This window comes from Numenius arquata, chromosome 5 (assembly GCF_964106895.1).
Source record: "Numenius arquata chromosome 5, bNumArq3.hap1.1, whole genome shotgun sequence".
Lineage (NCBI taxonomy): Eukaryota > Metazoa > Chordata > Aves > Charadriiformes > Scolopacidae > Numenius > Numenius arquata.
The window spans coordinates 47,555,883-47,570,949 of record NC_133580.1 but is presented as its reverse complement, the minus strand read 5'-3'; the positions used below and the strand labels follow the sequence as shown (position 1 = coordinate 47,570,949).

Here is a 15,067-nt window from a genome sequence, read left to right as displayed (position 1 = left end):
ACCTCTTTTTTCCAGTAGTTCTGAGACTGTGGCTAAGTGTCGAGGGGGCGTCTTCCACCCCAGTCCCAAGCTATTCCCCTCCCAAATGTTATGTGGGAATACAGCAGAGATACTCATTCTCAGAAAGCACAGCTGTGGAAAAATTGGGCTTGGAGCCCCCCAGTCCCTCTGATGTAGGCTACACTTTGCAGGAGCAAGCCCTATTGAAGCAAGAGGAGAAAGGCTGGGGTTCCTGGCATCTGCTGGGATTTATGTTTTTGAGTTATCATGCCCCGGTTCATGTCAGGTAATTACCGTAAAGGATTCAGAAGTGGCCTCTTGCTGCTCACTTAGAAAGTGGCAGGCAAAATCCCTCTCTGCCTGTGACAGTGAGTGTCTGCGCCTGGGGACGGGAGAGCAGCCCAGCAGCGACCGCAGCTCACACGCACAAGGACAACTTGAACGTGTCAACAGCTGGGCACGAACAATTCGTCTCTTTGGGCTCAGATGTGGTCTGGGAGTAAATAGGGAACGTACGGCCTCAGCAGGCCATGTAAAAACCCCATGGCAGCAGGGTGGTTTGGGCTCTGGTACGGCTGTCCTGCAAAGAAAAAAATTCCCATGCACTCATGACCTATCTAGGGGACATCCTCCCATTGGGGCACCCTCTGGTTATCTGAGCACCCAGCACCAGATTAACTCATTGTTGTTGTTTGCTGTTTTCATGCATGTGTTAATGGGAAAAAAAAAAATATTGGCAAGCCTAGAGTGGTCATGATCTCGTATCCCCTCTGGATAAGGCTTTCCTACCTCTGTAAGCCTGTCGCAAGCAAGGAGGGGAAAACCAGGGTAGCAGAGAGAGGCATGAGTGACATCCTGTTTTCCTGGAAGAGTGAGGCCAGTGCCCCAGTGTAGCTGTTGAAAACCCAGTCTGCGTCCGCATGGGAGAAGCTGGATGAATACAGAGAGTGACATTTCTGGGCTACGCTAAGTGGCTCACAGCAGGCTCTGCTATTTGCATTGCACAAATAGTCATTTTATGATTAAAAACAACAACAGCAAATAGAAGCTAAACCAAGATAAAACTAGCGAGCGCTGCGCAGATGTTGAGGGCATGCAAGAGCTGGCTCTACCCACAGTTTTAACTCAAAAAACCTTCATCAATCATGGATAGCACCTTTCCTTTCACTTTTTCATGTATTTTCTCCTGCAACCTTCTCACTTGACACACCTATATTTCAAGTGTAAAGCAAGCATACCAAGAATGACATTTTTCTGCAGAGCTTGAATGGCAGAAGTGAATCTGCGCAAAACAGAAAGATGGGGTGGGAGGCAGGGGTCCTCCTAAAGGGAGGATTTTCTGACAGATGTATCCCTCTGGATCACCAAAATACTAGTTATATTAATTCTTTGTTCTCTGTGATTCCTGTCGTTTGGAGGCCAGGAGAAACGCTATGGGATTAGTCCTAGCTTAATGTAGGGAAACTGAGGCAACCACTCATTCCCTGCACCCACTTACAGACCCTTCCAACACACATAAATGTTTCCTTTCCATTTCTTTGCAAAAGGAATAACCCTGATTTTTCCATTCCCTTCCAGTGCAGAGATGTAACTGCTGATAACCTACCACTAGATCTCCAACTACCAAAAAAACCCCAGCAAAACCAAAAACTATTTGCACTTGGAAACAGGCCAAAAGCTTCTCTGTGGCATTACCATCCCACCTTACTTCTGGAAGTAGGAAAAAAATCAGTACTTTTGGCTAAATCCAGCTGACCAAATCCTGATCTGCTGTAATTAACCATAGATACAGACAAGCTTTGAAGTAATCGATGCAAAGTGCATTCTTCTTTTGAAAAAAAATTATCTGTCTTTCCATTGGCAGACCTCTGTGGTTTCTTCTCCCCTTACCCACTGCACAGATGAAGACCAGCTATGACAGAGGCAAGTCATCCAAATCCCAGGCTATCAAAGCAAATGAGCCAATTCCCTCCCTTCGCTCCAGGAATAGCAACCACCATGAAAAACCAACCACTCAAAGCACCTTGAGACGGGCCAATCCCAGGAACCATGGAGAAAATGTGATGCCATCCCAGGCAGAAAACATCTTGCCTGGCTGGAGAGAAGCTCACATGTCAGATGTCTGTAATGGCAACATTTCCCTGGGACACATTTCTGAAGAGACTGGCTGCAAGACCTCAGAGAAACTCCCCCACCAAATGACCAGTGTGAAGAGGAACAAGGAGAGGGTGCTAAAGAAAGTCTCAACTACAGAAGAAGTAAGAGATGAGCCCAAGGATTCCCCCTCCAGGGGGGTTTTCACGTTTTGGGCAAACAAAGTTAACAACAGCAATGCAAGGACTACCTTCAAAAAGCCACTGCAGAAGTTGTCTGTGACTGTGGGAAGCTGCTCTCCAGCCCTCCTTCCCAAGGAAGGGCTTAGCAGCTTGGAAGAAAAGCAGCAGGCTAAAAATCCCCAGAGAAAGACCAGGAGAGACCTCTTCTCTGACTCAAAGGTTTTCAGCCACGTAGACACCCATGTCCTACAAGTGAGCCAGCAGGTAGGTTCTGGTGCCCTTCAGTAGAAACACAGATGGTGCCATCAGCAGATCCACATCCTAACATTCAACTTTTCACTGTATGCTCTAATGACAGCAGTGACAAGGTGGTGCCTTACAGCAAAACTAAGAGATGTCACAAGGCCCTGGACTGTGAATTTGTCCTAACCATGGCCAAAGACAGCTGTGCTACCCTGAAGATCTGCTACCTATTTCCAGCCAGTGCCAGTATGTAGCTGCAATATGCAGCTGCTTGCTGCAGCTCATCATGCAAAACTGGGAAAAAAGGCTAGGTTTCATCACGAGACAGGATTTTTTAAGGGTACCAAACAAGATTGCAGGGGGGTAGAGGGATCCTGGAAACCCTTCTCAGAAGGATGCAAGGGGGAGAGGAAGGGACTCAGACCACAGTATTTCCCAGGGCAGCACAGACTGGGAGATGGTTAGCCAGCACACACTCTGCATAACAAGCACACAAAGCCAGCAATAACCACACGGTCTGGCCATGTCCAACAGCCTCTTCATATCTGTGGCAGCACAAGTCCTGCTTTTACTCAAGCAGGACGGCATCAGTTATGTCCTCTCCAGTTGTCTCTGGTATATCCAGTTTCTGGATGCTCGGGAGACCAGAATGGGAACACTGAATTTTGTAAATCCTTCCTATTACCTGAACCATGCGCTGTTGGTGTAATTTCGCCCCGAGGGGCAGCACAATTTGTCCAAGCAACGAATGCTGAACCAATGCAGCACTTGCAGCTTACACGTCAACTCATTAGCAAGAGTGAAGAGGCACAAGGAATAATTGTGCTCTCCATTATTGTTGAAACCTGTAATTTGTACCTAGCCCAAGGCTAATCTCCCTTGGGAAGAAGGATGCTTGAGGATTTCAAAGTCCACCTAGTCTATTAAAAGGAGAAGAGAGGGGGAGGGAGTGGGAAGATAGGAAAAAGAGTAATAAACAACCAAAAATACCTCCAAGGTAGTGGGGAGTCATGGGAACAGCTTGTTTCCCTGTTGATTCAAAGTGCTAGCTACACTAAAACCTGGTGCATTTTGTCTCTTACTCTTAGCTGTGAATTATTAGTGCCAAGAATAGGGTATTGCACCTCTGGTGACGATTGCTGCTCAGCCAATGGTGCCGTGGGGATACAGGATTGTCCCCTCTCCCCATGCACCAAGCCCTGATGCCAGTTCTCAGGGAGAAGGTCGTTGATGAAAGAACCCCGGGCAGTGTAGGTGCAAAGCCGAACTTGTTTCCTGGCCACTTAGGAGTAGCCTGCAGACTGCTTGCATGCCCCCACCTTAACCATGTGAAAAAGTCTCAGCAGGATCATTGCCTGGGTGGTTTTTGAGAAAAGGAGTCCATCCGCCGACTCAAATATTCTGGTGGAGCCAGCAGCTACTGCAACACAAGATGCTCTGACTCATTTCTTCGGGGTCTTCAGGCATAGTCGGGAACAGGATAACTTGGGAACATTGCAAGTCTTGGTCTAGGACCTGCTTTTTACCATCTCTGACTGAAACAAAGAATAGCATGGACTTGGTCTGATTTTGCACCAAGATGTGCCAACAGGGAAGCAGGTAGCTAGATATTTAATAGCTGAATATTATTTTTTCTTCCTTGGGAATAATTCACATTATTTGTTTGCCTAGAAGCTGAGCACTCATAACAACCTCGTGACAGAAATGCAAGGGACCAGCAGGAGTACCATCATTTTGAAATACGTGCTCTCCTGGCTGCATTGTCATTTTTAAACCCTCAACCCAAGGAAAATCTTCGGCCATTACAAATGCAGTATTTCCCACAAGCAAAAAGAAAGAAATTTCCGTCTGTGCGAAACTATCTTACAGATGGTTGGGGCAGGAAAGTCATTGAGGAATGAAATAGCAGGCGCAGGAGTTTGGAGAAATGAGCTGGACTAAATTTAACTCAGTGAAAGAAAAGCCTGCTGCTAAAAATGCCTGTGCTATCACAAAGGAGGGAAGAGCCCAGAAATGTGAATGTGTGAATGGAAGGAAAGGGGCAGAAAGGTTTTCTTTGGGGTCAGGTATGAATTACAAAGGTAGTGAAATTTTAGTGGTAGGGGCAAAAATCTTCTTTCTACCCATTTTAGTGCATGGGTTAGAGTGAGGGCTCTTGACCGCAAGAAGACCATCTGAGCCACAAGTCTGCTCCTCTTCTGCATAAAGACACAGAGATGTTAATCAATGCAGGACTGGAAATCCACTGTCCTCAGTTAAGTATTGCAGAGTAGCACCACTGGAGGGACCCACCTCTAGGACAAGACCTTCTGGGCCAGAGGACACTTTGAACTGGACAGAGAAGGCAACAGAGCAGTGACGCTGTATGTCTCAACCAGCTGCTCCAAAGGAATGGGAAATGCCACCTTAATTTTCTCCAGCTTACAACTCCAGGCCCCAGGCTTTTATAAAACCATGCCTAGGAAAATGGGGAAAACACCCTGTTCTACCACAAAGAGTATTTTTGCATTTTAAATTCTGGGAGAAGAAAAATGCAGCTTTGGGGTTTTTGCAGTGTACATTTTCTTTCCAGCAAGCCCACCACGTTGAGCAGTCACCCACCCACACAGTGGTGACACCCAGATTCCCTTTAACTCACCCGTCCTCTCCATTGCAGCTGAAGTCTGGGCACTCCGCTTTGTCTGTCCAGGCCATTGTTCCCCTGATCACTGCCAAATCACAGAGCAAACTGGAGATGGTGCGGGCAATATGGTTCTGGCTCTGCCACAACATCGGTAAGTCTGGTACCACTGTTTTGCAGAGACGTGAGAAGTCCTTTCTTCATATGCTACCTCCTGGATTTAGGTTCTTTATGCCCTGCAGAACAGAGACTCCACAGTATTCCTGTTGCAGTCATGAATTGAAATGTCCTCCTCTCAAATTCAGTAAAGGAACTGGAGTGGAGGTTCCACCACAGGACCCTCCATCCTGCAAAAGACACCTGTTTCACTGGCAGTCAGGTGCCAGACCCCCAGAGGCACCGGTAAAGCCCACCTGCCTCTGGTGCACTCAGCTTCAATGCATTGGAGGCTGTTTCCCCAATAATGCAAACTCAGTGAGGCTGAGCTATGCCTGGCAGCAGTCATCTGGGGACACAGGAATCTCAGTACAATGCAGCCGCTTCGTGCTACTTTACCCTACTACATCCATGTGTGCGAGACAATATGATTGTCGCTGTACCTCACTTGAATGGCGCAACGGCTGTTTACATGCACTGGGAACCCAACTCCCCCAAGGCTTTGGCAATTCTTTGCTCATATGGGGAATTGTCAAAATCTTGAATAACGATGGATAGAAGAGCTGTCATGGCTTCCAGGGTGGGTAGGCAGAGAAATAGGGTTGGGCAGGAGAAGGAATGGGATAGTTTTGGAAATAATAAGCCCTTACATTGGCCTGAAATCACATAGTATTCTCTCTTTCCTAGAATATGATGTGGACGGCTTCTTGGGGCTGTCTCAGAAGATCCACATGCCACAGCAGGTCCTGCAAATGGGAAGAGCTGTGTGTTCTGGTTATGCCCATTTATGCCGAGAAATGTGCAGGTAAAACTCAGTTTGGGCTTTCTTCTCGCGCCCCCTTGAAGATCTGAGGTGGGAACACACATCTGGCATGGGGCTTGCCATACAACCAGCATCATTTACCCACCACGACCCTACCTCCGTCCTTCTCTACTCGGATCGAGGAGAATATATGGCTTTGGCAGATTAACCAGAACCAGACATATGAGGGATGAGGGTTGGGAGTAGCTGTGGGGAAAGCAGGGGGCCAGATAAAAGCTGAATTTGGCCAACAGTTTACGAGTGGGGCCCTGGCCTTAAGAAGGAGGCTGTACTTTTACCATGCAGGTTGAGTTGCTCTCCAAGAAAGCAAACACAAAGTAGTGTTTGGTCTGCAGTTATTTTCCCTGATGGCTCTCTCTGGACAGGGAGGCAGGTTTGAGTTGCGTGGAGGTCCCTGGGTTTGGCCGAAGCCTGGAATCCCGCAGAGGACGGTGGTGCCAGCAGCAGAAGAGCAGCCACATGTGGAATGCGGTGGAGCTGGAAGGACAGTGGTGGCTCCTGGATGCTTGCTGGGGTGCAGGGACTGTGGATGCAGAGAGCCGTTTTTTTGTACCCAGGTGAGACACCCCTTCCCCTGTTGTCGCTGGAGACATGGTCCCTAACACAAATGGAAAGGGTCAATCTGACTTCAGAGACACCCCAGAATGGCCATCTCAGGCCTTTCAATAGACCCCTTAAAGTCTTGTTTCACCAGGCCTTGAGCCTCTTTTTTCAGGTATACCCCCAGAGGCTACTTGTAGAAGGTCCAGAGAGCTATTCTCTTCATCCTCAACTATGGTGGGTGCTCAGGGACCTCATGCAAACATGGACACTCTACATGAAAACATCTATGTTAAGTACCTTATTCTTTGAACTTGGGTAGTAACTTTTCAGATGACAACACTCCAAAATTGTTTTTAATCTGCAGTGAGTATCACTTATGAAGTAACAAATCCTCATTTACACAGCAACTTGGCTTTTATGTGGTTCCATATGTAATTACTTGAGATTTCTCAGCACATGCTAAGCAAATAATGACTCTCATGAAAGTTAATTGTACAATTTAATAATTTCCATTAACTGTATTATGGGATTGCATCCTTTTTTTTTTTTCTCTAATAATGCATAATGAAATAATTTTGGAATTTCTAATACATAATTATCTTGCTGAGAACAGTTTAAAACACCAGTGAGTGTGGGTTGTTTTTAGCTGAGCATGGAGAAAAGAGGAGAAGGAGAATGAAACATCACCTAGAGCAACAGGCAGAGACGACAGCTTCTTGTGGGTCCAAACAGTGTCCTCAAAACCTTCAGGTCAACAGATGCAACAGGGCTTCACAGAATGACCCCAACACAAGGCTGAGCACACATCTGCAGGGTGTCTCACTCAACAAACACCTAAGCAGTAATGATATTTGGAAAGTCAGGTTAGGAACATTCAAATTGGAACCAAGATGCATTTTGTTTCTTAAATCATATGTAAATTCTTGGAAGAGCTTTAAACCAAGATCAGACGTCATATTGAAATATATCCACAAGTAACAGGCCTTGGTAAAGGAATCATTCATAAAATTTGTCTCCTCTGCAGCTTGTTGGGTCATCTCAACTGGTTGCTGGAAGAAGTCTGTTTCAGGGCTGGGAACTGCAGTTTCAACTCTGGGCATCTCTACAGGAAAAATAGAAAGAAAATAAGGGCAGCAGAAAATGAAATGCCAAATGAGAGCTCGATCGTCCCTTGCTGAAGTTGGCGAAGCCCAGATGGTGGGCAGGAAGCTCCCTTCCCTTACAATATTGCATCATGACCACGTGGGATGCTAACGGTTTTCTTGCTCCTTCCATGGTAATCTTCTCCTTTCACCTTGCAGGCATGATGATTTTTTCTTCCTTACTGACCCAGAGCACTTTATTGAGACGCACTGGCCAGAGGACCCCCAGTGGCAGCTTCTGCAGCCCCCTGTCTTGCAGGAAGACTTCGAGCAGAGGGTTTTTAAAACTTCAGAGTTTTTCAAACTTCAGCTCTCCCTCCTTTCTCCAAACACTTCTCTCCTCAAAACAGGTAAATGCAAAGAGAGGGCTAAATTCTAGTAATACAAAAGCTCGCTTGCTTTTAAGAAACAAGTTTGAGTTGAGGAATACATTTCTCCTTCAAAATGGCCCATCTGTCTATTTTTATGCACGTTTAACATCTAGTAGAGCAGAGGCACATATTTAAGCAATTTCTGAAATCATGGCCATTGTGTGATACTGTGATTAGTAAACTGGGAATTAGGATTCATAAATTATAGTTAAGCGAGCCAAATCACTTAAGCTCTTTTGTGCCTGGCTTTTCTCATCTAAATTCACGAACAGTAGCAAAATAACTTCAACATACCTGAGACACAATCCTCATTGTCTTCATAAGCTGGGGAGGGAAACTCCCAGATAAAACATGGCCTGAGACGCTCATATGCCATTTTTGGAAAATGAGGGGAGGTGGGCAGAGTTGGTTTTCCTTGATTGTAGTTTTATGAGGAGTTTTCAGGTTGGATACAGCATGATCTTCCTTTTACCTAGACACCATTTGCACGTCCATTCCTCTGGATGGTCCCTAGAGTATATGGATTTTTCCTGCAATATATTTTATCAAGACAGCAAGCTAGGAGATAAAGCAATCTCAGATTGAGGGGAGTTGTTAGGTTGCAGAAAATGAATGTACGACAGACAAGGCACACTGTAAAGTTTTTGACCAAGAGAGGTTATTACTTAGCCAGATATCAAACTCCTCCAGTATTTCTAGGATGCTGGGGCTTTGCTAAGATGGGTTATCACGCACCTTTTGAGCAGCAAGTGGTCTGTGCAAATCAAATTAAATTGGGAACAGCTGAAAGGATGATGTTGCCCTTTATGCAAAGGTCTTATGGTGCTTCTCCACCACAGAATCTCAGAGCATCCTGGGGATGGTACTTTGTCTACCTCTACTCAAGGTCACACAGCACCTATGTTGCAAATGCAGGAACAGAGACTTGGAGAAACCCCTTTCAAGTCTAGGTCACCAGGGAGGCTCCAAGGCATAAAACCAAACAACACAACATCTGCGGTCTTGGAGAAAAAACAGGAGATCAATACTGCAACCAGTCCCTTCATCTGGGTGCCAAAGCGGTAAATTGCAAAACATAGACTCTCACCAAATATCATTTGTGGTGGGACAAAAGCCCAAAGGGAAGAATGAGGAAAAATAAGTATTTCATTATTCTCTCTGCTCCCTCCCCCAGTTTTTGATAGCCAAAAGACATAGGGATGCCACTAGCTGCCATGCGCCAAAAGGGACCTGGGGAGAGATGTCAGGAAAGGAAACCTGCCTGGCACATCACAGCTACAGCACTCCTGTACACCTCCTTGGCTGGAGGACCTCCTGTCCCTCAACCACAAGACTCACTGGGTGACCTAGTCTACAGGCAAGGTTTTCTTTTTTTCTTCCAAAACTGAGATGAAAGATTTTTCCATTAGAATAGGGAAAAAAAACCCAAATAACAACAACAAAAAAATTTTTTCCCCCTCTTTGTAAATTTCTCATCTTGTGGAGAGAAAGAACTGGATTCCTGGACCTAACCTGAAAAGTTTAACCACTGCAATTAGCCTCAACAGCCAGTCTCTTATCATAAGTGTGCTTAAAACACCAAATTGTAAATCCAGATTGTGAACCAAACCAGATGTCTGCTTTTGTTTATGCAGAATTATGGTTATATTGATCTAGGTTGATGGAAGTCATCACCTTATAGGGTACACTTAAGCATCTAAGGCAATCTCAGTGCAAAAACCACTCAAGATCTTTGGTGCAAAGTCAGCCTATTTTCCCTCTTTGGCTACTGTGGAGCAATTCCTGCTCTATTGCATTTGAGCAGCTCCCGTCTGCTTAAAATGCTTAAAAGCTTTCAACCAAGATTCCTCACACAATCACTATCTAATGGGAACCGACGGTGGGACATCTTGCAAAGGGACCTGATTTTCAGGAAATACCTGACACACATTCTCTGAAAACCCAGCCCTTTTAATTGCTAACATGTCCCAGGCTGTTAGGGCTGGTAATGGCATCAATGAAGGGCATTCAGTCCTATGGAATCAAGACTTTATAAGAATTGATTTAATTCTTTTATAGAAAGGCCGTCATTGGTGGCATGCTGTAGATACAATAGCCGGGGTGGGAGAGAAGAGGGGAAGCCTTTTAAACAAGGCTTTGAGAAATTAGAAACATGCCTGTAGTTTAATGGTGGGTTTTTTTCCCCCCAAACAATTAATACAACATACGTTGACCCCCTGCAGCACTGAGCGTGCTGACATGGGAACACATCCCCAGCTTCACCTGGCCTCCCTGGAAACCAGGAATCTCTAGTGCATGCCTTGAATTAACTCAATAAAAAAACCAAATGTTTGTTTTAAATGTAGCCATTAATTATCTCCTTGAGTCTCCTTTCCAAAGCGAAATGCATTGCTGGCTTCCCTATCTCATCATCGCTGGCTCCGCTGCATGCAATGTTCTGTTCTTTCTTTCTTCCTAAAGATCCTAATATGATGCAGCCGGCCAGGCCAGCAGCTTCGGAAACTAGCACAGAGCGAATTTAATAACAAGCAAACCTGCAGTTAATAAAGTCTGTCATCAGTAATGTCTCCACTGAACGCTTGCCAGGAGAGAATTGTTTGCACTTACTGTGTGAGCCAAGTCACAGTTTTAACAGGCATGGCACAAATAAAACCCAGCCTTCTCATTCTTTTCGCATCTCTGTTTCAACCTACCAACAAAAACTGTGGGGCAAACAATGAAAAAATCCAGATTCAAACAGGAAAAAAAAAAAAACGTCCCCCCATTATTCATTAGATTATGAAACACGTTTCATAATCTAATAATTAGCAAAGGACAATTTTTTTCAGCATGAATCTGGAATCTTTTGTCATTTTGTGTTAGCATCCAAAACAAATGAACATTGTGCACAGCGCTGGTGCTGATACCAGCCGTGGGCTCCCACAGTGCCATTGCTCGGTACTCCCCTCTCTCCAGCAAAAATGTGGTGAGGATGGGACGGTGCAGAACAGACGCATTCTGGACATGAGACAAGCCATTCTTGGGCACTTCGGGACCCTGGGTAACAAAGAGAAGGCTTAATTTGCTCAGACCTTGAGGATGGCGGGTTTAAGCACGTATCTCAGTACATCTGTATGCCAATACCAGGCTCTATGAAGCACTCTGGGATCCTTCAAGGACAAAAGGACTCCAAGTCTTGTGCTCTGTGGCCGTTTTTCTCATGCTTTCATCTGTACCTGGAGAAAAAAAGGTATAAAATACCGTTAAACCAGGGTTTTCTAGCCAGGCTGCCCCAGTACCTGTGGCTTCACATGGGATGATGTAGTTCACCACGTGCTGAAAGCAGCCTGCTGTCTGCTGGTTAGACAATCCCATCTTCTTCAGGGCCAAGACTTCAGGGTTTGCGAAACTGTGCCCTGTCTCCATTGCAAAATCAACCAACCACCCCTTCTGCCCGGGAGCAGACGGAAATCCCTTGGGAGGGCTTGCTGCACTGAGAAGTGCTCTCTGTTACTGCAGGATGGGTTTACAAGCAGCAAGACATGGCGCATGGAGGGTGGGGGTGAAACCAAGGCCATTGCCACTCTTCTCCTCCATGGTGACCTCCCCTGGAGGTGCTTCATTTCTGGGTGTGAAGGTGGGTTCAGATTGGGTTTAAAGCTGCCTGCTGTGCTCCTCCTGGGGGAGCAGGTTGGTTTACTGCTGGGGAGGCGCTGGGTGGTGTGTGGTGGCCCTGAGCAGGAGATTGCTTATGTCCACCTTAGGAACAAAAGTCATTGGGAAAGAGCCTCAGTGTTTACCCACCAATCACGGCAACACCACGAGGTACCCATACCAAAGCACCTCTTCTTTGGACCTCCTGCTCTCCCCTCCTCCTTGGTTAGTGTACACTCCAAGCCAGAAACCTGTGGATTTTTGTGATTTGGTAAGGCCAAAAGTTAGAAAAAATATTTTCATAATAATAATGGGAAAAATTAAATTCATTCCTAAAATGTGGCAGTGATGTGGGATCTCCTACCAGCCAGACTGGGATATTTTGATCCTCCCAGCTACTTTGTTGGTTTGACACCACAGTATGAGACCTGCAGCTTAGAGGAATGACTCCGGCTCAAGAGGCCATGCAAGGACTACCCCATATGGGACAGCTTTAATTTAGTTATTAGGTGTCTCAGGGCCCAAAGAAGAACTATTTGTACCTGTCCCCTTCATCTCCAGATCTAGTGGTATTATCATTTCTCTTTCAGCAAGGGGAGAAAAATGGTAAAAGGTGAGGAAGGGTCTTACTAAGGTCCTTCAGCAGGTAGAGGCAAAAAGAGAAAGAGAATCAGTTCCCTGTCTCTCATGCAGATGATTTGGGTCAACACTGCAAAACTGAGTGTGTTACACAGCTGACGAAAGCATTGTAAAATGTGGGTTTTTTCACCCTTCTGCAGCCCATGGGGAGGTGTCAGTGATGCTGGGGAGCACCCACCCAACAGAGTTCACCTACCAGCTCTCCAAGCTCCAGGGCACCATAACTGGAGAGGATGTAAGTGCAGTTCATGGGATGATGACAGTGTCCGAGAACAACATGACCATCAAGGTGACTCCCCCAACTGAGGGCTTGTTCGACCTCATGATCTTCGCACGCCACGCTGACTCTCAGGACCCATACAACTGGGTATGCTCCTATCAGATCCAGTGTCTGGAGCCACACAATGGAGAGAAACTGCCTGAAAATCCGTTTCATTTCTGGGGCCTTCACCAAAAGGTGAGAGATTTTGGCATCAAGGAGAGCAGCCACAAAGGGGAGTTGCTTGTTGCTCCACAGGGAACTTTGCTCTTGACTCTCCAGACATCCCGACCCTTGCTTGCCATATATGAGCTGACTAATAAAGATTTAGATGCTGCTCTGAGCAAGAAATGCTTGGCTGCTCAAGCTGAGGAGGAGAAATTGAGTTGCCACGTGCTCTGCCCTTTTGAGGGTTACTACCGGTTCTCTGTGTTTGTGAAAGATTTAGGAGGCAGTACCTTCAGGAACACAGCCAATTTCCTCATTCATTGTTTGAGGCCCATCAACCAGAATGAACTCTTCCCCTCGGGGCTGAGCATGCACTGCGGGAGTGGGATCAGCTCCAATAGCCACGGTCTCTCCAACCCCAGCCACTCTTCCCCCATCATCACCACCAAGCTGGGGAAGTGCAACATCACCTTCCACACGCCTGCCGATGTCGAGGTGACCGCCAGCTTGAGTAAGGACAGAGTCATCAGCACCAAATATCCCCTGGAGAGGTATGTCCTGGTTACCCACCTGAGGACCAAAGTCAGTGTGTGTGTTTCGCTCCCCGAGTCAGGCGTCTACAAAGTGGGGCTTTTTGGGAGAAGCAAGGACCACAAGGACTTTGCCCATATTTGTGACTATGTCATACGCTGCTTCTCTGATGCCAGCTGGCCTCCCTTCCCCAGGGTGTACAGCCTGTGGAGGAGAGGGTGTGTGTTGCTAGAGCCACGCACGGGGGTGCTCCAAGAGCAGAGCTGGGTCCGGTTCAGGATCAAGGTGCCGAAAGCCTACCAAGCTGTCATCCTTGGACAAGAGAAGACGGTGCTGCAGCAGATGCCAAACGGGGTCTGGGAAGGGGATGTGTTTACTGGGGCTGCAGGGACGCAGATCAAACTGGCAGCCAAGTTCAGCCAGCACTGCTCCTCTCTGGAGGTCATCCTGGCATTTGAGGTGGAGGGTGGCTCACCTGCGTCCCTGGGGTGTTCAGGGTAAATCACAGAGAAGCGCGGGACGTGCTGGGAAGGAATAAAAAAGCCAGGGGAGGAAGCAAACACTCTCAAAACCGGAGGATGTTGAGGAGACACGGATAAAACTCCCAGAACTTTATGGCATGTCGAGGGGAGGCTGGGTGTTACCCACAGAGCTTTTCTTCCCGCAGGATATCCAGATACTTGCTGGGGCCTCTTATCCCACTCAGAGATGTTGCCGCTGTTTAAATCAGCACCAACATATGGAAGGCTCCTAATATTTTGCTTCTGTCAGAGGAAACCATTGTTCAGCTTCTCTACAGGAAGGATGTATCACTGCTTATTACCAGCTTGAATAATTGTTTGGAATGTTTTATTTGACATTTATTCAAGAACTTGGAAAGCCACATAGTTTCTTTCTCTTGAGAGGATAACAACAACAACAACAAAAAAACCCAAAAGCCCAAACTGGAGCCAATAGCTTCAGATGGTAGCAAGATTTTTAAACTGTAAATATATAGTAAACTAGCTAAGACTTCCTTGCAGAGAGACTCTGTGCTTTGGCAGAGGAAAGGGGAAAGGAAGAGATGCTGTATTTTATCATCTGTGTCTTTAAAATATCTTCCAGGTTTTTATTATCAAGGATGACATGCAGATATATACTTCAGAGCACTGAGGGCTTAAAACAAAGAGAGGGAGCAGGCAAGGAAGCACCTCTGGAGCCAAAGCAGCTAATCACTGAGCAGAAAGCACAGGCAACTGCCGTTAAACTCTGACGCATGCTGCACAGCACCACAAACATTGACTTACTGAAAGCAAACTCAACTTTCATACTTAGGTGGAAGACCATGGCTAAAAGATACACAGTGAAAAATACTTCTCCATGCCTGCACTGGACTCATGCTTGAAATAGGGATTCTGGTTGCAATAATGAAGAACAAGAACTGTGGGTTATTTTCAGATGCTACACAACAAGGTGGTGGGGGAACACGATCTTCTTTCTTCAGATTTGGCAATTTAAATTTCACTTGTAGCAGAAGTTCAAGTAGGTTTGAACCTTTTTTGGGCCTGAAAATCAGATAATGCAGCTAATGTATCGGGATCGACATTTCACACCAAACACGCTGACATGTTGGAAGATTCACTGAAGAACAAAGTACAAGGACTACTTTGACTTAAAGGAAGCA

At 46.2% G+C, this 15,067-nt stretch overlaps 1 protein-coding gene across 1 annotated transcript; it reads left to right on the top strand.

Annotated features, from left to right (window-relative positions):
• Window positions 1–1,578: 1,578 nt before the first annotated feature.
• On the top strand, window positions 1,579–13,905 carry LOC141464915 (kyphoscoliosis peptidase-like). The gene is made up of 6 exons (XM_074148076.1): window positions 1,579–2,540; window positions 5,176–5,293; window positions 5,983–6,100; window positions 6,484–6,675; window positions 7,963–8,153; window positions 12,587–13,905. The coding sequence occupies exons 1-6, from the start codon at window positions 1,902–1,904 to the stop codon at window positions 13,903–13,905; spliced, it is 2,577 nt and encodes an 858-aa protein (XP_074004177.1). The 5' UTR covers window positions 1,579–1,901.
• The last annotated feature ends 1,162 nt before the right edge of the window (window positions 13,906–15,067 follow it).

Bases quoted from the DNA above. Each gene is read 5' to 3' on its own strand.
- LOC141464915 (XM_074148076.1), top strand. From the start codon at position 1,902: ATGAAGACCAGCTATGACAGAGGCAAGTCATCCAAATCCCAGGCTATC. The intron at 5,294-5,982 runs GTAAGTCTGGTA...TCTCTTTCCTAG, and splicing joins CTGGCTCTGCCACAACATCG to AATATGATGTGGACGGCTTC. The intron at 6,676-7,962 runs GTGAGACACCCC...TTCACCTTGCAG, and splicing joins AGCCGTTTTTTTGTACCCAG to GCATGATGATTTTTTCTTCC.